The sequence below is a fragment of the Ovis aries genome, chromosome 1, assembly GCF_016772045.2.
Source record: "Ovis aries strain OAR_USU_Benz2616 breed Rambouillet chromosome 1, ARS-UI_Ramb_v3.0, whole genome shotgun sequence".
Classification (NCBI taxonomy): Eukaryota; Metazoa; Chordata; class Mammalia; order Artiodactyla; family Bovidae; genus Ovis; species Ovis aries.
Genome location: NC_056054.1, coordinates 21,704,888 through 21,721,610, shown reverse-complemented (window position 1 = coordinate 21,721,610; position 16,723 = coordinate 21,704,888). Strand labels below are relative to the sequence as shown.

At 40.9% G+C, this 16,723-nt stretch overlaps 1 protein-coding gene across 1 annotated transcript in view; it reads right to left on the bottom strand.

Annotated features, from left to right (window-relative positions):
* Positions 1–1,790: 1,790 nt before the first annotated feature.
* LOC101106121 (cytochrome P450 4X1) overlaps positions 1,791–16,723 on the bottom strand; it is a 55,655-nt gene continuing 40,722 nt past the window's right edge. The window contains exons 7-12 of the mRNA XM_004001945.6: positions 16,388–16,494; positions 15,643–15,830; positions 10,140–10,273; positions 8,693–8,757; positions 7,852–7,931; positions 1,791–7,040 (exon numbers count right to left, since the gene is read on the bottom strand). Coding sequence (XP_004001994.2) covers positions 6,872–7,040; positions 7,852–7,931; positions 8,693–8,757; positions 10,140–10,273; positions 15,643–15,830; positions 16,388–16,494 — 743 coding nt within the window. The 3' untranslated portion in view covers positions 1,791–6,871. The remainder of the gene's footprint in view (positions 7,041–7,851; positions 7,932–8,692; positions 8,758–10,139; positions 10,274–15,642; positions 15,831–16,387; positions 16,495–16,723) is intronic.

The following is a 16,723-nucleotide window of genomic DNA, read 5'->3' as shown; positions in this document are numbered from 1 at the left end:
ATTTACTTTTTTTCACCTAAGTATAGTTGATTTACAATGTGCCAATCTCTGCTATATCAGCTTTACACATATATACATTATTTTTAAAGTTCTTTTCCCAGGTTTATCCCAGGAAAATGAAATGAAAGTTACTCAGGCATGTCCAACTCCTTGTGACCCCACGGACTATACAGTCCATGGAATTCTCCAGGCAAGAATACTGGAATGGGTAGCCGTTCCCTTCTCCAGGGGATCTTCCCAACCCAGGGGTTGAACCCAGGTCTCCCGCATTGCAAGAGGATTCTTTACCCACTGAGCCACCATGGAAGACCAAGAATACTGGAGTGGGTAGCCTATCCCTTCTCCAGTGGATCGTCCCAACCCAGCAATTGAACCAGGGTCTTCTGCATCTTAGATGAATTCTCTACCAGCTGAGCTACCAGGGATGCCCCTTCAAGCTGTGTAGGGGTGTCATTAAGGGATGGCAGTTAGGTTATCCCAGGAGATTGGATATAATTCCCTGTGCTATCCAGTATGACCTTGTTGTTTATCCATTCTAAATGTAATAGCTTGCATTTACCAAACCCAGACTCTCAGTCCATCTCTCTCCTCCCCTCCCTTCCCCTTGGCAACCGCAAGTCTGATTTCTATGTCTGTGAGTCTTTTTCTGTTTAGTAGACAGGTTCATTTGTGCCATATTTTAGTTTTCACATATAAGTGATATCATATGGTATTTATTTTTAAGGGGAATTTACTTTAGATGGGGTTGTCTAGAAAATCTTCTTTGAGAAGGTGACATACAAGTTGAAACCTGAAAGATGGTAATGGAAGTTAGCCCTCCTTTTCCTCATATGCCTCGTAGCAGCAAAATTATGGCAAGTAGCTAGACAGTTTAAATAGCCCTGAAACATGATCCCTGCCAAGTAAAAGCAAACTAATCTTCTTGACAATATGGGTAGACAGTAAATGGAAAGAAAGCACTGATCACATCAGTAATAACCCACTCTAACAAGAAGATCCCCAAATAGAGGGACCTAAATCAGATAGAAATTTCTTTCTCTCTCACATTAAAGTCTCAGGGAGGCAAGTGGTCCAGAATTTGTAGCATGGTTTGCTTTACAAGACCGTCAAGGCATCCAGGCTCCTTCAGTCTCCTTGTTCTCCATCTTCAACACGTGGCTTTCAGTTAACAATTGAGATAGTTACCAGCTCCCACCACCGCATCTGCTTTTGAGCAAGTGAGAGGACATAAGAGGGAATGGGAAGGTATGCACCTTTCTTTTTGAAGACATTAGCTGGAAATTGTATCCGTCCCTTCTGCTCACCTATGACTGACTTCCTCCTTTAGCTGAAAAGGAGACTAGGAAAAGTGCTCTTTCACTGGGACCATGTTCTCAGCTAAAACTATTGATATTTCTGTAAGAGTGGAGAAAAGATGTTGAAGGGACAGTGAGTCATCTCTGCCACAAATAGCCTACTGTCTGTGGGCTAGGACAGATGTTTTTTAAAAAGAAACTGTATCAGGGATAGTGCTGAGACCATGAAGGGTGTCATAGCATTTAGAGTCTAGTAATTAAAGGTCACCATTCACAGGCCATACAGGGGAATCTGTGAGTATTCCGTCTCAAGTCAGGAATAGGTGATGTGGGCAAGTATCTTAAAGGAGTCACATAAACCTGACCAAAACGCTGTCACTGTCTCTTCTTGTCCCGCTCAACTGGGAGATGGCACACAAGCAAAAAACAATGCTCAACTTCTTAAACACAAATCCTAAAGTTTTTCTGTAAAGGACAGTACACCCAACAGAGTTAGTTGTACATCATATCAGGTGTCATGTTTTTATTCTTTATCTTTTGTGCATCATTGATCATTTTACAAATTTGAAGAAAACAGCAAATCTTCCCCCAGAAATATATACATTTTCTAAGCACCAGTAAAAGAGTTTGTCTATGATCTTCTGACACCAGTGTACTCCCTGAGCCCATTTCTGGAACCTATTGAGAGCCATTCCTTTGCCCTAATATCTTGGAGAACCTTAGTAGATGGATATGTCTAGTAGTGGAGGTACCCCATGTTTAGGAGGCAAGTCATTTTATCCTTAGGCAGTTTGAGAATACTGAACAAAAAAACTTCCCCCTTTGTAAAACTCACCCATTGGGTACAACTCAAAATTTCTTTAACAATATATAGATTTGATGGATAGCTACATGTAAAAGGATGAAACTAAATAACTTTTCTCATACCATATACTCAAAAAAATAAAATGAATTAAAGAGTTAAAAGGAAGAGTAGAAGCCATAAAATTCGTAGAAGAACACTATAGGGAGTGAGCTCTTTGTCGTGGGTCTTAGAAATATTTTTTTGGATCTGTCTCCTTATGTAAAGGAAAAAGAAGCCAAAATAAATAAATGAGACTGCATCAAACTAAAAAGCTTTTGCACAGGGAAGGAAACCATCAACAAAATGAAAAGCATACTGAATGGAAGATTCAGATGATATGTCTGCTGCTGCTGCTGCTAAGTCGCTTCAGTCGTGTCCAACTCTGTGCGGCCCTGTAGACAGCAAGCCCACCAGGCTCCTCCATCCATGGGACTTTCCAGGCAAGAGTACTGGAGTGGGGTGCCGTTGCCTTCTTTGAATGATATGTCTACTAAGGGGTTAATATTCACACTCTCTAAAGAACTCATACAACTCAATATATTAAAAAATCCAATTTAAAAATGGGCAAAGGACCTGAATAGGCATTCTTCCAAAGAAGACATACAGAGGGCCTACAGACACACGAAAAGATGCTCAATGTCACAAATCATTGTTGTTCAGTCACTCAGTCATGTTCGACTATTTGGAACCCCATGGACTGCAGCACGCCAGACTTCTCTGTCCTTTACTATCTCCCAAAGTTTGCTCAGATTCATGTCCATTGAGCTGGTGATGCCATCCAATCATCTCATCCTCTGTCATCCCCTTCTCCTCCTGTCTTCAATCTTTCCCAGCATCAGGGTCTTTTCCAATGAGTCGACTCTTGAAGTCCGAATCTTAGCTCACTTACTTTTCCTCCTGTTTACTCAAGAATGCCTTCGTTTCTCAATATTTGGACTCTTCACCACAACCCTGCTGAATGGGAAGACCCTCGGGTGTGACAGTCCCAAACTCCACCCAGTGGCATCTGAGATAGTCAGCAAGGATAGGAGGGAACAGAAGATATTCACAGTAGAGGGCATGGTTAGAACAACCATCCATAGGTTAGGAAAGAGAAAACAGAACAAAATTCCTATGCTTTTAAAAGAAAAATACTTTGGGACTTCCCTGCTGGTACAGTGGCTAAGACTCTGCACTCTTGAGGCAGGGCCCCCAGGTTCGATCTCTGGTCAGGGAACTAGATCCCACATGCCACAATTAAGAGTTCAAATGCCTCACCTAAAGATTTTGCATGCTGCAAACAAAGACAGAAGATACCACGTGCCATAGCTAAGACTCAGGGCAGCCAAGTAGATAAATAAATATTTAAAAATAAAACAAAGAAAAGAAAAATATTTCCTATTTGTAAAGTTTCCAATGTTCCACAATGATTCCTCATCAACAGAAACACATCAGATCCTTTTGGGAAGTAAAAGGTATGTGATTAGTTGACTGACACAATGTCGTTTAACCACCTTGCACCCCACTTTCATTTATTCATAAAGTCAAGCTAGTCATTGAGTTGTGATATAGATCACAAACAATTTCTTACTGGAAATCATTAAAGGAGCAAAATTATGAAGCCCTTGCCTTGTAAAATATTAATGCATATTTGAGTTTAGACCTTCAAAAATCCCACTCTCATTTACACTTAAAGTTAACCTGAATGAGGGTGAGAAGGAAAGGAGAGACCTACAGGGTCTGGAAGAGAAAGAGCATTATCCTTGGCTGTGAATCAGTGTTCAGAGCCACCACACAGTCTAAATCTAGGCTGTGCTCATCCACACCTCCCACAGAGATGGGGAGGTGGAGAGGCCAGTATCTGAATGACTTGAGCATTTGAATTGTCACCCCTTAAACTTTGCACAGGGATTCCCAGGTGGCTCAGTGATTATAAGCCACCTGCCAATGCAGGAGACACAGGTTCTAACTGTTGCTTCCTGACCTGCATATAGATTTCTCAAGAGGAGGTCGGGTGGTCTGGTGTTCCCATCTCTTGAAGGATTTTCCACAGTTTATTGTGATCCACACACTCAAAGGCTTTGGCATAGTCAATAAAGCAGAAATAGATGTTTTTCTGGAATTCTCTTGCTTTTTCGATGAGCCAGCAGATATTGGCAATTTGATCTCTGGTTCCTGTGCCTTTTCTAAAACCAGCTTGAACATCTGGATGTTCACGAATAACTACTGCTGAAGCCTTGCTTGGAGAATTTTGAGCATTACTTTACTAGCATGTGAGATGAGTGCAATTGTGCGGTAGTTTGAGCATTCTTTGGCATTGCCTTTCTTTGAGCAATATTGCATAGGAACCTGGAATGTTAGGTCCATGAATCAAGGCAAATTGGAAGTGGTCAAACAGGAGATGGCAAGAGTGAACGTCAACATTCTAGGAATCAGCGAACTAAAATGGACTGGAATGGGTGAATTTAACTCAGATGACCATTATATCTACTATTGCGGGCAGGAATCCCTCAGAAGAAATGAAGTAGCCATCATGGTCAACAAAAGAGTCCGAAATGCAGTACTTGGATGCAATCTCAAAAACGAATGATCTCTGTTCGTCTCCAAGGCAAACCGTTCAATATCACAGTAATCCAAGTCTATGTCCCAACCAGTAATGCTGAAGAAGCTGAAGTTGAACAGTTCTATGAAGACCTTCAAGACTTTTTAGAACTAATACCCAAAAAAGATGTCCTTTTCATTATAGGGGACTGGAATGCAAAAGTAGGAAGTCAAGAGACACCTGGAGTAACAGGCAAATTTGGCCTTGGAATGTGGAATGAAGCAGGGCAAAGGCTAATAGAGTTTCACCAAGAAAATGCACTGGTCATAGCAAACACCCTCTTCCAACAACACAAGAGAAGACTCTACACATGGACATCACCAGATGGTCAACACCAAAATCAGATTGATTATATTCTTTGCAGCCAAAGGTGGAGAAGCTCTATACAGTCAACAAAAACAAGACCGGGAGCTGACTGTGGCTCAGATCATGAACTCCTTATTGCCAAATTCAGACTGAAATTGAAGAAAGTAGGGAAAACTACTAGACCATTCAGGTATGACCTAAATCAAATCCCTTATGATTATACAGTGGAAGTGAGAAATAGATTCTAGGGACTAGATCTGACAGATAGAGTGCCTGATGAACTATGGACGGAGGTTTGTGACATTATACAGGAGATGGGATCAGGACCATCCCCATGGAAAAGAAATGCAAAAAAGCAAAATGGCTGTCTGGGGAGGCCTTACAAATAGCTGTGAAAAGGAGAGAGGCAAAACGCAAAGGAGAAAAGGAAAGATATAAGCATCTGAATACAGAGTTCCAAAGAATAGCAAGGAGAGATAAGAAAGCCTTCTTCAGCAATCAATGCAAAGAAATAGAGGAAAACAACAGAATGGGAAAGATTAAAGATCTCTTCAAGAAAATTAGAGATACCAAGGGAACATTTCATGCAAAGATGGGCTCGATAAAGGACAGAAATGGTATGGACCTAACAGAAGCAGAAGATATTAAGAAGAGGTGGAAAGAATACACAGAAGAACTGTACAAAAAATATCTTCATGACCAAGATAATCACAATGGTATGATCACTCACCTAGAGCCAGATATCCTGGAATGTGAAGTCAAGTGGGCCTTAGAAAGCATCACTACAGACAAAGCTAGTGGAGGTGATGGAATTCCAGCTGAGCTATTTCAAATCCTGAAAGATGATGCTGTGAAAGTGCTGCACTCAATATTCCAGCAAATCTGGAAAACTCAGCAGTGTCCACAGGATTGGAAAAGGTCAGTTTTCATTCCAATCCCAAAGAAAGGCAATGCCACAGAATGCTCAAATCCCATAGACCATAAAGAAAAGTTTACATATCTTACTTCATGAAAATTTAGAAGTCCCATATGATAAAAGACACCATAAATACAGTTTTCAAAAAGTAAAAGAATGGGGGGGAAATTACAAAGAAAAGTTATAATCAAGGATTATTATCCACAATATGTAAAGAACTTACATGAATCAATAAGAAAAAGATAACTTCATAGAAAAATAAACATAGATGACATACACATCACAGAGAACAAAACAAAGATAAATATAAATGGCCAATAAGCATGTTTTGAAAACTGAAAGTAATGTCTCCCATAATAGGAAAAGGGCTAAAAAAATTGTGGTATATTCACATTACAGAATTTCATGAAGTCATGATTAGAAATGAGATGTATTTTTATTGAGTGAAAAAAGTAAGAACAATATGGATATGATCCCATAGATAAGAATACGTACATACATATGCATATCTGAAATGTACAGGAAAAAGTCTGAAAGAATGCATCCCAAGCTATTCTGTTTTTAGGAAAAGCAGTAGGATTGGGCAGGGAGGTGTGGCTATGTGAAATGGGATTTTTACCTCTTACTCCATAGCTTTTCTTGTGTTGTAAATCTTTTACAATGAGCATACATTCATGTATTATGAATGCAATTCTGAAAAAGATTTTAAAAGAGCAGAAAATATATGGAAGCCACTTACAAAATTCTTGATATTTGGCATTATTAATAACCAGAATCAAACAGAAAAGATGAGAAAAATCTCTGAATCATACTGAAGCCCTATGTTACCCTGTTACCATACTTTGATTACTCTAAATTTTCATGGACCTTGAGCTGTAATTTAACTTTAAAACAAAATGTATATAATCATCATCTCCTAGGCTCTAACATTAGGGGAGTTTCTTCAGGTGCAAGTAGATCCCCTTCTTGGGTTTGATGAAAACATGGGGCACGAAGACAAGAGGCTTGGTGGGCTCTACTGTCATCTGGAAGCGGAGCAGAATCAAGGCAACAATCACCTTAATCTCAACTATGGCAAAATTCTGCCCAATGCAGTTCCTGCAGACACAAAGAAAAAGAGAGACTTGAAGAACTGATCCTTCTTCTGACGCTTTAATAAGATACTAGAAAAACAAGTCTGATGTTAACAACACATTTGCACATGAAATTCCATACCAACTTTTGGACTTTGGACTTCCCTTGTTCCCTGTAAGAATGTGAGCTGGAAGGTTCAAGTTGATGCCCTTCCGAAACAAAGTGGCACTTGGAGCTGCTCACGGAATTGTTCCTCCCTCCACCCACCCCTCCACCCGCCATGAAGTAGTTCTAATGTATAATAAAACATGATGACTATAGTTGGTAACACACTGTATTGTAGAACTGAAATTTGCTAAGAAAGAAGAACTCAAATGTCCTCTCACAGACAAAAAGGGACAGGTATATAAGCTGAAGAATACGCTAAGGAACTACATGGGAAGGAATCTTCTCACAGTGTATATCGAATCATCACGATGCGTATATCAAGTGTCTTACCATTTAAGATTCTAATATAAAGATGAAATAAATTGTTTTTCTGAAAAAGAATCATCTCATTTTTATTGGGAGTGAACCTGCACTGAACCCATGAGCAACAGCTTGCCTTGCTGTTTAGCCTTCTGAGCCATGGCTGTATAGGATGCCATAGCAAAGGGTGTTGTCCTTCGTGAAACTAACTGACACTTTCAGTGGCTCAAACAGGCACTAAGGTCTACCTCATGGTCGGGTGAGAAGATAAGTTTCCACAGGACTTATAGAGCTGGGGGCTGAAGCGAGACGGCTGTTCCCAGGTAAACATTTTTATGTGTTTTTAAAAACTTCAAATAGTCCTCACCTTGGTCCAGATGAGAATGGTAAGTAAGCATGGGAGTGTCTTTTATTATTTTCCTGGGAGAACCTCAAGGGGTCAAAGACCTGAAATGAGAGGGTAACCCCACGACCATCCCCAAAACACCATTAACACATTTCTGAAGCTACTGCTTAGCACTGATCAACAGAAATATCCATGCACCACATATGTAATTTCAAATGTTCTGGTATCCACATTTTTACAAGGGGTAATGAATTTTATAATATAATTTATTTAACAGAAAATATGATCATTCCAACATGAATTCATATACATAATTACTTCAAGAAAATATTTCCTATTTTTTCTACGACAGCTGCAAAATTTTACTTTCCCAGCACATCTCAGTTCTAACCAGCCACATTTCAAGCACTCCACACCACATGTGGTTAATGACTACCATCCTGGACAGCACAACTCTAGATGGGCTGACCTTGTCTGGTCTCCCAGGTGATTAGTCTCTTACCCAGACTAGGAAAGAGGAAAGCAGAAATACCATGGCTGGTGGTAGTATTTTCACTTTGAAGGTACAAGTGCATCTACTTAGAAGTCAAGCCAAGATGACCCATGTGATCAGTTGTCCAACTTCCCATTACACGTAACAGGTTTGAAACTAGCAGCATATAAAAAAGGAAGTATCTGCACATGTTGTTGTTTAGAGTTTCAAGAGACTCGGGTATGCTACAAACCTTCTTTCTGCCTCTTCAGATCCTTTCTCCTCCCTTTCCCACCTTACTCTGGGCTCCAATCTGACCCACGGGGTTTCCTGTTGGGTTTGACCAACAAAAGGCATTGAAAGGAAATCTGAAGAGTGGGACAGTCATACCTGTGGGTTTTCCCAGACGGCAGGGTTGTGGTGGAGACCCCAGATACTGAGAACCACGGTCATTCCTGAGAAAGGAAGGAAATAAAAGAGATTGCAGAAAAAAGAGCAAGTTGTGAGCTCCTTTTATACTGCTCTTCAGTAACATTTTTCCTTTTGAAGGGAAAGACTTAGTTCCTGGCAGAGTTCTGTGGGCTGTAGCTGATGCCAGCAGTGAAGGACCCATAAAAAGATGGGGTTTGGTGGCACCTTAGTTTTCAAATCAGTGATCTATTTAATACCTGATTCTATCTTAAGGCGCTCTTGGTATCATGTCAAAATGATAGCCTATGTTATGTTCTCCACTATCCCTAGAAATTGTTTATACATCTATTCATGGACTATAAAGGATCCAGACACAACAGCTTAGGTACATTTAGGAAAAGAATTGTACTTCCACTGTGCAGATCCAATGACGAATTTCTGTTGGTGCAGGTCATACAGGGAAGTAAGGAATTTTGGCAAATGTTCATGTAGTAGGAGGATTTTTAAAATGACAGAAGAAACAAAAATAAATAAAATTTAAAAAACAAAAAAGGAAAAAAGACAGAGGTGAGATAATTTGAGGATTATTTGGTTATCAGAAATAATTTTGGTAAAGTAATTCTAGATCTGTCAACAAAGGTACAGTAAGTGACAGGCTGTTGGTACTGATACAAGCAATCCTGTTGGCTTGTTCCTAAGGGCAAGAGTTGACTGAACACTGAAGCAAATTAAGTGGAGGGTATCTCATGTGATCTCTCTGCCTCCCAGTTGCCCTGCTCAGATACTTGTACTGTTCTGAAGAGCACTGGGCTCCAGACGTAGAACCTCTGAGCAAATTATAGCACTGCTCAATGCAGTCTGGGATCCCCCAATGGGTTTTTGGCTACACCAAAAGTATCTGAAAGCGCTCTGTAAACTGCAAAACACATATAAGTGTCTGCTAAGAGCATGTTTCAAGGTGAACAAGATGAGATAATCTATTTGAAGGCTCTATGTAAACTTTTAAGTGGTGCATACTTACTAGGGTATTATTACTATGATGATGAAGACAAAGACTCTCTTTGGGTCTTCTAGATAAAGATGAAAGTGTTCATCTCCCATGAAGTCTTGCCTGGTCTCAAATGCAGCCAAGCCAGGATTATCTTAGAAACAACATCCCATAATGGAAGAAACCCTGAGTTGGGATTCTGGTGATATAGGTTCTGTTCATAGCTTTGCTTCAAATGACCTTTGGGAAAGTCTCAGAAACCCACATCTGGTCAAGGCATTACCCACTGAGAACTTAACAGGTGCCCAACCCTAAGCCAGCTATCCTGAGGTTTGTCTTTTGACTCTTTCAAGAGTTGAGAATCCCTCTGGTCTTTTTCACCATGGTCCCCAGAATTCAATGATCTTTAGAAATTGCTTAGGAAAAGAATGCAAAGACCTGCAGGCAAAGAGCGTCCATCTGGAAAGGTAATGGGCTTGCTGAGTTCTCTGGAAATGGACACGGCTGGAGGAGCTATGCGGAGTGACTCCTTAATGCACATTGTAGTGTATGACATCTCACTCAGTTGGTCCCTGTGAGCACAAGAGAGGGGACACAGGGAACTCAGACTCCATACTCAGTTTGTAAATACTGACATATTTTTCTATTCAACCTTTGCTCTTGGTCAAAGTCCTTTTACCCATTGGGTTATGTCACAGAATGTTAAAAAGGACCAGTTTCTGCCTCAGGATCAGCTGAGGTCCCAGAGGACAAGGATCCATACAGGTGCCATACATCCTCACCTTGAATGTGGAGAAAAGGGAGGGAACCTCCTACACTTTGGTGGGAATGCAACCTGGCGTAGCCACTGTGGCAAACAGTATGGAGGTTCCTCAAAGAACTGAAAACAAAGCTACCATATGCTCTTGCAGTCTCACTCCTGGGTATATATCTGGAGAAAACTCTTATTTGAAAAGATACATGCACCCCAATGTTCAGAGCAGCATTATTTCCAAGAGCCAAGATATGCAAGCAACCTAAATATCCATCAACAGATGAGTGGATAAAGAAGATGCGCTATATATACAGAATGGAATACTACTCAGTTATAAAAAGAATGAAACAATGGCATTTACAGCAACATGGATGGATCTAGAGATCATGCTAACTGAAGTAAGTCAGAAAGAGAAAGACAAATATTATATGATATCACTTACATGTGAAATTTAAAATATGATATAAATGAACTTATTTGCAAAACGGAAACAGACTCACAGTCAAAGAAAACAAATTTATGATTGTGCATGCTAAGTCGCTTCAGTCGTGTCATTCTTTGTGACCCTACGGACTGTGACCCAACAGGCTCCTCTGTCCAAGGGATTCTCTAGGCAAGAACACTGGAGTTGGTTGCTGTGCCCACCTCCAGGGCATCTTCCTGACACAGGGATCAAACCTGCGTCTCTTTACCTCTCCTGCACTGGCAGGTGGGTTCTTTACCGCTAGCGCCATCAAAGAAAACAAAGTTACGGTTACCACAGGGGTTAAGTGAGGAGAAGAACATTAAAAAGTACAGTCACTTTGTTGTACACCAGAAACTAACACAACATTATAAATTAATTTTACTTGAAAAAAACTCCAAATATCCTCATAATAAAGTGAAGCACTAAACTAGTGGTAAAGGATTTGCTGAGAAGATTCCTGAAAATGTTTTGCAACATTTAGCTCATATAAATCAAGGAATGGCTAAGGAGTGAAGAGAGGAGGCCTCCAAGTTCTGAGAGGGAAAACAGATCCTTCCAAAGAACTGCTGGAATGCTGGAGTGCTGTGGAGAATGCTGGAGAGGGGGTTCCCTTCATATTTAGCAAAGAGGGGATTAAAGAAGATCACAGTAGATGTTCTGACATGTGCTCCTTAGAGGCTGGGAGGAACAGAACTAATAGGAAAGGCCGTAACTCACAACAGACAGAGAGGCAGGGAAAGGAGCAGGGACAAAGCAAGAACCCTACAGTGAGTCCTATGGGCCAGTGAACCAGCAAGAAGGACACCTTCTGAATCAGCTTGAAGAACACTCTAAGGACAAGAATTTCTTTGCCCCATGAATCATCATCATAAAGTCCTAGTGAGAGAATCTCCAAAAACCTCACTGAGAGTAAAAGGAAGCACCAAGTTTAAAGGGTAAGATGGCAACAGTACCAGCTGCCTTTCTCCTCACCCCTTCTCCCTCCTGGGACCATTTCTGGAAGGGTCGGTAAGCAGAAGCCAACAACAACCCCCTCTTTATTTTCTTGGGCTCCAAAATCACTGTAGAGGGTGATTGCAGCCATGAAATTAAAAGACGCTTGCTCCTTGAAATAAAAGTTATGATCAACCGAGACAGCATATTAAAAAGCAGAGACATTGCTTTACCAACAAAGGTCCATCTAGTCAAAGCTATGGTTTTTCCAGTAGTCATGTATAGATGTGAGAGCTGGACTATTATGAAAGCTAAGTGCTGAAGAATTGACGCTTTTGACCTATGATATTGGAGAAGACTCTTAAGAGTCCCTTGGACTGCAAAGAGATTCAACCAGCCCATCGTAAAGGAAATCAGCCCTGAATATTCATTGGAAGGACTGATGCTGAAGCTGAAACTCCAATATTCTGGCCACCTGATGCGAAGAACTGACTCATTGGAAAAGACCCTGATGCTGGGAAAGATGGAAGGCAGGAGGAGAAGGGGACGACAGATGGTTGGATGGCATCACTGACTCAATGGACATGAGTTTGAGCAAGTTCTGGGAATTGGTGATGGACAGGGAGGCCTGGTGTGCTGCAGTCCATGGGGTCACAAAGAGTTGGACATGACTGAGCAACTGAACTGAACTGAATTGACTGGCAACTGCTTCACCCACCTCTGGCTTCCAGACCCAGAGAAGTACTGAACTGGAATAGATGGAGATGTTCCAAGTGGATAACAGTTTGAAGTTTTTATTATTATACTGGACCAGACAGCTTTATTATTGAAATGAGACTGCTCTTGTGATTTAAATGGATGGGAACACTATAAGATTCACTCACAGTTTCACCCCAGTGATGAAAAGTACTTCAGACGGTAAAGTGTCTGCCTACAATGTGGGAGACCCAGGTTCGGTCCCTGGGTTGGGAAGATCCTCTGGAGAAGGAAATGGCAACCCACTCCAGTACTCTTGCCTGGAAAATCCCATGGATGGAGGAGCCTGGTTGGCTACAATCTATGGGGTCGCAAAGAGTCGGACACGACTGAGCGACTTCACCTCACCTCATACAAGTTTGAAGTATCAGTGGGAGAAGAGTAAATTTTTATTTGATCATAGATAGTCAGGTTGGTTCAGTAAAATGACAGCATACATTTGGTCTTTTTGCTTCAGGTATTTTTATTTGTTTTTCTGATTATTTAGCAGGCTTTGGCCATTCATTAATGTGAAATTTTAATTTTGAACTCTTTCCTCCTCGAGCTCATAATAAGAAGAGGAATTCTGCTTAGCCTAGCACTTTTCATACTTAAGAAAAATAATGGTGTCCATCTCAGCCCTGGTGCAAAAAGATGAGAGGCCTTTTAACCCAGTGCAGAAATAGGTTGACAAGGAGGCAAATGGAGATGTTGAACAACTTTCTAACTTTTTCAGAAATTTGCTCTTTGCAGTGTGGTTTTATTAGAATTATAAATTTTTGGACTGTTCTGTACAAATTTCATTAAATGTAATGAAAGTCCATTTTTTATTCTCTATAATATGGTTGCCATTTCTCTCATTGAAATAAATGATAGCAAAGAGATCCTCTGGAGTTTGCTTTATCACCTGGCAAAGATTTTCTTATAGTTTTCACATCTCACATAGGCCAAACAAGAATAAGAAGGCCGATATTTGAGTTGTGTATATACATCTACCCTAATCGAGGTTAAAATGTCTGATTAATATTGGGAGGTGATGTACACTGTTTCTAAATGCAGTGAATGAATAAAAACTTACTAGTCAACACAGCATCTTGTGCTATATAGATTAGACCTTTGACTTATGGTAGGAAATGACTGGTGTTTCATTATAAAAAGTAAGATCTCTGCTTCAGTTCAGTTCAGTTGCTCAGTCGTGTTTGACTGTTTGCGACCCCATGAACTGCAGCACGCCAGGCCTTCCTGTCCATCACCAGTTCCCGGAGTCTACCCAAACCCATGTCCATCGAGTCGGTAATGCCCTCCAACCATCACATCCTCTGTCATCCCCTTCTCCTCCTGCCCTCAATCTTTCCCAGCATCAGGGTCTTTTCAAATGAGTCAGCTCTTTCCATCAGGTGGCCAAAGGATTGGAGTTTCAGCTTCAACATCAGTCCTTCCAATGAATACCCAGGACTGATCTCCTTTAGGATGGACTGGTTGGATCTCCTTGCAGTCCAAGGGACTCTCAAGAGTCTTCTCCAACACCACAGCTCAAAAGCATCAATTCTTTGGCTCTGCTATACCTATATAAATTCATATTTTCTTTTACAAATGTTCTAATTGAGCTGACTTTTGCATTTGAAACATGGTGTTTTCCCTCTAGTCACTGGGCTGGGTTGTTAGCATCTTTTTCTTTGATCAACAAAACAAATACAATGGCGGCATTTTCCTTGCAAACAATGTATCTGAGGAGCAAAGCTATAACCTGGGCTTCACTAACAGAAAGATGTGCTCAAAGTCTAGCCAAATGGAGTCGAAGTTTTCCACCTGACTAACTCCTACCTATCCTGTAAGAGGCAGCTTAAGTGTCAGATCTCCCAATAAATCTTCCTGAGCCTCCCATGCCAGATTAGGTGCTGGTCTTCTAAATCTCTGTGGTCACTAATGTATATATCTCTCTTTACCCTCACCATGTTATACTGCAATCAACTATATGGGGATCAGACTTTCCTGGTGGTGCTGTGGATAAGCATCTGCCTGCCAACGCAGGGGACCTGGGTTTGATCCCTGGTTCAGGAAGATTCCATATGCCATGGATATGGAAGTTTTCATAAGCCCATGTGCGTCACAACGACTGAGCCAGTTCTCCAGAGCCTGCGAGCAGCAACTACCGAAGTCAGCGCAGCTCAATGAAGAGTAACCCCTGCTTGCTTCTACAGAAAGTCCATGAACAGCAAAGAAGACCTACTGTAGCAAAAAATAAATAAATAAATATTTTTAAAAATAAAAAAATATATGGGGACCAGTCTTCTGTACTAGAGTATGAGCTGATTGAGGGCAGAACCCACATCAAATATGGCACCTTTTTATAGTGGCTCAGTACTTAAAGCTTCGCTAGTAGCTCAGCTGGTAAAGAATCTGCCTGCAATGTGGGAGACCTGAGTTCGATCCCTGGGCTGGGAAGATCCCCTGGAGAAGAGAACAGCTACCACTCCAGTATTCTGGCCTGGAGAATTCCATGGACTGTATAGGGGTTGCAAAGAGTTGGACACGACTGAGTGACTTTCAGTTTCACTTTCAGTACTTGAGTGGTACACACTGTACTTGAGTTTAACACATGTGGACTGAGTATGTTTATTACTTTGTTCTAAGTCCAAAGTCCATCCTGAGAAGTGAACAAGGGGATGGGAGAGACCGTCTCCATGAGGCTTAGAAACAGATGTTCACTCAGGTCTTTCAGAAGCACAGACTCACTGGAGTCCTACTATTCAAACTGTGTATGCAAATCTAGGAAGATCATATCCCCATTTCCAAAGCACCAGGGCCTGAGTGAAAGAAAGAAATAGGACCTTTTACACACACACTGACTAAAAAAACAATGAAATAGAAAACTTACGGATGAGTGTAAAAGAGAAAGGGATAATTTTGGGCCTTCTAGAAAAAGAGAACAATAGTAGCCTGCCTCTTCTACTCATATATATATATGAAACACTATGATCACCAAGAGGAAAGAATAAAGCAAAATCCCATGAGGAAAACAAGGAGGAAATTTTTATAGATGCAGATCTTACCAGGTAATGGAAGACCCATCCCCTAGGATGGCTCTGATCTCCTCCCGGCATCTCTCCTGATGCTCAGGGTACAGAGCTAGGTGGTAGAGGAGCCAGGAAATGCCTGCTAATACAGAGTCATGCCCGGCCAACATGAATGTGTTCACCTCGGACCATAGGTCTGCATCTGTGAAGCTATCATTTTCAGCCTAGAAAGAACAGTAGAGATACTTTAATGCAGTGTCAGTTTACAGATGTTTGAAGCCCCAATCAGAACAAATGGTTTTAGGGGAAAAACTGGCTATCAAATAAGAGTTTTCATTTTTATGCAGTTTAACAAATATATACTTTGAGTCATGTTTTGCCCAGGGCATAAAGGAGAACCAAAGACAGATAAGCAGGCCCCTGCAATGAGTTCCTGCAATCATTTTGTCAGATTTATCCAGACTTTTCAGCATCTCTTCCTCATTGTTTTATCAGCTTAATCTGATTCATTTTCCCGTGTTTCCCTGAACCACCATGTATCTTTATGGTAATCACCAAATCCTGCTGAATTTGTAAAAAATTTAGTCCTATCTGACTCCCTCTAGTGACAGAATTGCAGAATTCAGTTTTTAATCTCAAACTGTGCAGCACCAACCATCAGTTCAAAAGTACTGATAAATTTAGTTGATCAGTTTTGCTTTTGTCTTCCCTCCTCCCACTCATCTAACTACCCGCACAATTAACTAGATACATGAGTAGGCTCAGAATTTGAAAGACTTACCTGAGCAGAAAGGACAATATCCAGGAAGTCCCGGTACTTCCTCTTCTGAGTGTTAGCCTGCTTATTCTCATTCTTGAGGGAATTCCTTCTATCCTTGACTATCTTGTCTAGGGTAGAATAAATATTCCCCATTACCAAAGTGACAGAAAAGTCAATCAAAGTAAAATAAATCATAGAACAAGCCATGACCCCCCCGGATAGTTTCAAATCATATCTAATTTCCTGAAGTTAGAGTGAGTACATTACATTTAAATAGATTTAACTTATGCAGGGGGGCTTCCCTGGTGGCTCAAATGGTAAAGAATCCATCTGCAATGCAGGAGACCCAGGTTCAAT